Source organism: Hermetia illucens, chromosome 1 (assembly GCF_905115235.1).
Source record: "Hermetia illucens chromosome 1, iHerIll2.2.curated.20191125, whole genome shotgun sequence".
Taxonomy (NCBI): Eukaryota; Metazoa; Arthropoda; class Insecta; order Diptera; family Stratiomyidae; genus Hermetia; species Hermetia illucens.
Window position 1 is genome coordinate 19,056,899 of NC_051849.1, and position 6,665 is coordinate 19,063,563.

A 6,665-nucleotide genomic window follows, 5' to 3' on the forward strand; every position below is an offset into this window, starting at 1 on the left:
TCAATGCCCTATGGATCATTTTAGAACAGTGCATGGAGTTTAGATCTTCGTTTCACCTGCTTTTCATCGATTTCGAGAAAGCTGTCGATAGCGCGAACAGGGAGTGCTGCTCTATGTAGGAGGGGCATTCCGGAGAAACTAATAGCTATTATCAGAGCGACATATCTGGGAGAATTTTAAGGTCCAAAGCGGAGTCCGCCAGGGTTGCATCCTGCCACCGATATTATTTCTGCTTGTTATCGGTGACGTTCTCCATGCTACTTTGTTTGAAGGACGCGGAGGGGTTCAATGAACAATGACATCGTTCCTCAAACACCTCGACTGCGCTTATGACATTTGACATAGACCTTGGCCAAATGGCTCTGGATTTGGAAAGAAAAGCAAGAAAAGTTGGACTGAAGATAAACACCAGCAAAATCAAGGTTCTCAGTCTGACGGGTCATCGCACTCCCCAATCTCCATTGATGGGCGGAGCATCGAATTAGTCAATCAATTTGTATAACTAAGAAGAGTGGTTTCTGCCGACAGTGGCATCGAATTACATGTTGCCCGACGCATTAACCACTTTAGATCCGCTTTCGCTGCCCCGTCTAAAATCTAGAAATGCAGTAACCTCAACTAAGTTGAGACTGTTCTGCGCTAATGTTTTTTCTGTGTTTGCTATATGAAAAGTGAACTCCTTTGTTACTCAAAAGCTCCAAGCCTTCGTCAATACCTGTATGAGTATGCTGACCTGACACAATCTCAAACGAAGAACTTGATCGCCGCACAGGCCTACCACACGCCCCAAGAGCACTTGACATAGAACAGTAGAGGATCAGTGCGAGCGTCTGGCGAAGTCGTGGAGGTATCTGAATGGCATTTCAGGTAAACACGTAGGTGTGATTGGCGCGCTACACCCCACTAAGGGATAAATGGTAATCATATGTACATATAATCGTTCCTTCAGAATCGTTGGCAGTTTCGGACTTTCCGTTTGAATTTACGGTCGAGTCCGTCGCTGACGCGTCCTCCTACTTGGGCTCCATTTCTTCAGGAGCCGGCTTGGAATACTTTTTACGGCATTTCTTTACCGTCAGCAATTGAAATGCACCGTCAATTGCGCGCGTTCAAGCTACTTTTCTAACGTTGTTGCCGGCTTTTTTTCCACACCGGTTCGAATTTTTCCGAAGTGCGTACATATATGCATGTTTATTTGTTTGGAATGAGATATATTTCTGACTTTAATATGTACATGCCTATATTTTATAGTTTGGAAGTATATGAGGATTTATTTTCAATTTTTAGCTATGTATCAAGAAGAGTGTGTACAGGAGATTCAACTCCTCACGCATTGTTTGAAATTTTATTGCAGAGAAAAATCATTGCATATTTTCAACCGCGACGGCAATTGCGGGAGAAAAAATATGTGCATAAAGTCTGGTGTTAGTGCCATTTATATATTGCAGTGCATTGGTGTGCGCCCACGAGGTTGGGAACACATGACTGCAGGCATGTGGGATTGTAGAGCTGTTTGTGACTTGTCATGTAGGATAAGGAAGCATACACAAGAAAACCATCTAGGCTACCCTAAAGATACACAATTACACTCTGTGCCCCTTTTCCCTTGGATATGTTCCTCCTGTAAACAATTTTCTTACAATGTAGGAATGAAAAAAACTTGCAAGGGAAGTTTCTCACATGAGATGAACGCAAGATCTGTATACCGGAAGCGTCGAGCTTCCGGTACTCCAACTTCTGTCTAATTGTAGAATGCTCTAAAACTTATTGCCATCTTTACTGGTATTGACTTCAAAACTAAATAACAGGCTTCAAAGAACTTTATTCACTTTATTTGCTACTTTTCATGCAGTACAAATATCATACAAGATTTTTCACTATTCAGATACAATAGTAACTACTAAAAATTGCCATATTTGATATATATATATATATATTTATATTTAAATTACTATACATATTTAGCGCACTCGCAATTAGAGAAATAATTGCTTAAAGTGTATCTTAGCAATTATCTTGCAAAAATCTTCCCTAGTTGGTGCCAACAATTCTTTCCATGCCTCTCTGTGCGCTTAGCTACTCTAATGTATCCGAATTCTAGGAGGAAACAAAGAAGACTTAAAGCAAGTCCACCGATTAGACAATATAAACCCAGTTGTAAATGCTCTCCATTTATCAGGACATATGAAAGTTGAGGAGTAGGAGTAGCTTTCACCAAGTCAGCTTCAATACTTTCACGGCCAATATCGTTAATCCATTTGGCATTCAGACCCACATCAAATGTCCTTGTTATGTGCTTGTTAAAGGAATCTAAGAAGAAAGCATCGTCCCTGATTGACATACCCGCCCACATCCCATAGAAATCAATTGGAATTTTATAGAATATCTTCCTCCTTAAAGGCTTTTCGATAAAATGTACCATTTCGTATTTATCAATTGCTATAATATAGCCATGACTGTCGTTTAAATTGCGTAAGTGGGACAGAAGTTCTTCGTGGTCCAGAAAGGCAAATAGATGCTTCCACTTGGCTGGTATGAGTCCAACAGTCACAAAGTAGTCGAACTCAGCCTCTTCTAGGATTAATTTAACTCCTGATTTATCGATATCCTCGAAAGTATTACTCTGTCGCTCATAAACTACAACTGTAAGAAAACTTGACAATAATCCCAGGAAAAGATTCGTAAGAATGAATCCAAGAATAAGTAATTGACCACGAATAGCAACAAAAGGACGAAACCTGAAGCTTCTGCGCTCAAGGGTTTGATACATTATGCACAATAAAACATTGCAGAACGCGTCTCCCAAGTCAAATCTACCATAAACCAAAAGGCCACAAATTCCTTCAATAAATGTAACGTAAAAGACAATGCTAACTATCAGATACCAAACGTTCCGATCAAATGGAAGAAGCAAATAGTTATGTGGAGAAATTGGAGAACTTTGGGGAACAATGATGCACATTTTACCCAAAAAGATGGATGTCGTTGTAGTCAGATTGCCACTATCGGCTACCAAAAAGTGTTGAGCCACGTCAATCGTATTATTTTGTAGAAAATTCAGTATTAACGGTCGATTTAAGATATCTCGAGGTCCGTCATCTATAACTTGCATGCTGGCGTTGTGGATTGATATCCATGAATGTAAAGTTTTGGAAAGGTATCCTCCGATCACTTTCTTCCCCTTATAATTGGTATACGTAAATGACCTCGGGTGGTCGTACTTTTGTACTGTTCGAATAGGGTAGCTTTTTAAGTCCCTTAGTTTATTCGGAAAAAGGTCCTCGAACACTGAACCTTCTGGCAGTTTCTCTATTGTGAGCGTAGGGAATGGGTTGAGTGAATACATTCCTTTATTTGTGGTTCGATTAGAAGCGTCCTCGGTTGATATCACAGCATTTATCATTCTATAAGTCCAACACCAATTAACCAACTTTTGGATAAATTCAGTCGAGGGGTCGAAATTCAGTAGAAATATTATCCGGGACTCATGCAACCGTTTCAATGATATCCGCACGATTTCCAGAACCGTATCAACACTCGCATTCGTAACAATCACGAAGGATACTAAATTCTTATTCACGTACGGTAATATTCTCCCCAAAGTGGAATTCGATATGATTATCCTTGGCCTTAGTATAGTATTTGAAGCAACGTTGAGTAACGCCGAGCTTTTACCTTCACATTCATTTGTCGAAAACAGAACAAACATTGGGGAATGTTGCAAACACTGCTCGATAACGTTAACACTATGAACATTCTCCGGGAACATCGTACCACAGAAGATAATAACTATAGTCGTGGTATTCATCAGGTCACCACAATGCAAACTGACGAACGATAGTAACCATCCAAGAAAAGAAATTCGTCCATTGAAGTAATGAATGACGCAGGAGAATTCGTAGATGGGAGAATAAAACTAATAAAAATTACTCTCATTTTCAAAGGAAAGCTATCCTTTTTCTGAAAATTGGTATCTATGAAGGCGAATAAATCAATTGGGTGCCTAATGTTATTTCTTCTTTAAAAAGGTAATCGCATTAGAAAACTAATCGTCTGGGGGTTGAGGATAATAGTAAATCAGATTGCCACCCTCGTCATTGGGGTGAACCTAAGGGAAATAGGATGATTAAACGACCATCCTAGGTGGCCGAAGACGACCTAGAGCGAAGAGCTATCCCAAAAACCTAGAACGTTGGCGAAATTTACCGTGAAGGTCCACCCGCAAAGACTGAAGCTCCATCAAAGTGGTCGGTTGACACGTTCTTGCACGCCTTTGTGCTAGCCAGGCTCGGGAATGTGGGGGAGTCCTTTGAGCGCTTTGATCCCTCATGTGCTATTACTAGAAAATTAACGTGTCTATACCGATGCGTGGGACCGCGCCGGATCTAAAAATAGACAAAAAACGGCTCGACCGCGCGTGGGGTCGTAAGTCCCCGGACCCGAATGCCGCGATCTTGAGGGAAGATCCACAACGGATCATAGTCCCGATCATGGTTTCTTCTGCCTCAGATAGTTATTGAGGTGGCACCCCTGAGGTTCCCTCCTATCCTTGGCATCCTCAGGCCATTGTTTAGAGGATGTCCCTATTGAGGTTTTGCGGGGTCAAGGAGGAAGAGGGAGGGAGGAAGTCCTTAAATCAAAAAATATTATCTCACATTCATGGGAAATGCAACTAAATAAAATATAAAAGAAAAATGAAATCCAAGCAAAAAAAAAACTTACACGTTGATTACACTCCGAGCTCGGCGTGGCGTATATTTCTTGTTCTTTTGTTGCATCTGTTTAATACGGAAATTGCTTGACTCAAAAAAAGCAAAAAAAAAATATGTATACGGAAATACTACTGAATCCGTAAGTCTTTTGGTTTTTCTTTTCTTAATTTTCTTTCCAGGAATCCTCCCAGCGACGCATACCCTCAGACCAAAACTTCTTAGAAGCCACAAATGCAATCTTCTATGAATGTCGCACAGTCAATGGGGAACGTCTTCCGCAGCTCGAAACTGAAACTTCAGCACTAAATCACTACACGATTGTTCCCGCGAGAAACTAAGGAAATTCACATTCATCATAAAGCAAGCTCCTCTTTAACAACCGTTTTGCTGTTCGTGAATTACGTCCTCTTGGCACACTATCTTTCCTGTGGCCTTTTATCCTGCCGCCTCACGGCCATGCACAAATTTACCAAAACTTAACGCGGTTCTAACATCCAAAACTTTGCACCGCTATCTTAGCTTATTCCCCGACCTTCCGACTACGCCTCCAAGACAATCACTTCCTTTTCCGCTAACTTCCATTCCGATTCACAGCGTTATCCGATTCTTGTCTTATATAAATTACCGTCCTCCTTGCCCAAAGATGAAATTCGAGAGACCACTAAATTACGTCCAACTCTGCTCTCTACGGCTCCGGCACAAACAATGAAATCTGCAAATCCCACGGGCCGTTGATCAGCTGTTCACCCAGGAACCGAACCCCATGCCGCTACGTTGGCTTTGAACTCGGTTGAACTCCGAGAGATCATGTTGCAGCAACATGCGCGTGCGAACCTTTACTGTCGTAGAAGACAAATTATTATAGAAGGATTTACTCATTATTTTTTTCTTCATAGGTGGAGGTGGATAAGTTGAAAAAGGCGCTGCTGGTCCGGATTGCAAGAGTGTGTGGAATTCTCACCCACTAAAACCACCCCGACCTTTTCGCCCATATCCCCGCAGGACCATCGTGACGAGGAGGGATCTGGTTCACACAAGCACAACAACGTCACGCGTCGGTCGTGCCTTCCAGGCTTGATCCAGTTGTTCCAGCTTTTCCTGTATCGAAGTTACTGTTGAGTTTATTGTACTCCAGTTTCCATCCGATCTCAGCATCTTCTCCAAAAAAATTGACGGGTTCAATAACTGCGTTGAGGGCATCGTTTAACCTTCCTCTTTCAATCGCGAATCTCAGACCATGGAATATAACATGCTCCAAGTCGTCAGGTGTAGTGGCGCATTCAGGACAGTCTGGGGACTCGCTCAATCCGAAGCGATACAAGTACTTACTGTATCCACCGTGTCAAGTAAGGAACTGTGTTAAGTGGTAATTCAACTCTTCATGTCTCCGCTCGGCCCATCTTCCAATAAATGGAATCAGTGTGTGGATTCAGCGACTTTTTTTGCAATTATCCCACCAGGTCACTAGTCACTTCGGTCAGATTCGTCCTCCTACTTCGGTGGAGACAGTGTGTGTGAATCATCCACGCAATGACACATACTTCCTCAGCGGATACTATCCCATATGCACTACATACCTGTGTGGAGTTGCCAAATCTCCCATCAGGCGCGTCCCTTCGTGCGGATAAGGGAATGCTCGGCGAATGTGTCATGGCCATGCACATGCACGCATCCGGAGATGTGCGTGTATGGGCATGTTTATGCGCAGGCCGGGTAGGTGGGAAGTAAACGCCCACCCGTGGATAAAAATTGGCTATGGGAAGGATACCCAGAAATAAAACCAAACATGGAGGAGCAGAAGAAGAATGAAGTTACGGTGCAGGGCTTCGGAAACCCAGTGCCGGCGGTTTTTGGGAGTGAGCAAGCGGGCTCCCGGCCGTCGATATCCAACGACCGCAGTGCTTCAGTAGTGGGAACCTTGGCTACTGTGGCATCTAATGTTACAAGCGTACG

General features: G+C 42.6%; 1 protein-coding gene across 1 annotated transcript; it reads right to left on the reverse strand.

The window, feature by feature from the left end:
• Positions 1-2,011: 2,011 nt before the first annotated feature.
• Positions 2,012-3,769, reverse strand: LOC119646742. Its single transcript, XM_038047321.1, has one exon. It carries the CDS (start codon positions 3,767-3,769, stop codon positions 2,012-2,014), a length of 1,758 nt encoding a protein of 585 aa, XP_037903249.1.
• Between the last annotated feature and the right edge of the window lie 2,896 nt (positions 3,770-6,665).

Bases quoted from the DNA above. Each gene is read 5' to 3' on its own strand.
- LOC119646742 (XM_038047321.1), bottom strand. From the start codon at position 3,769: ATGTTCCCGGAGAATGTTCATAGTGTTAACGTTATCGAGCAGTGTTTG.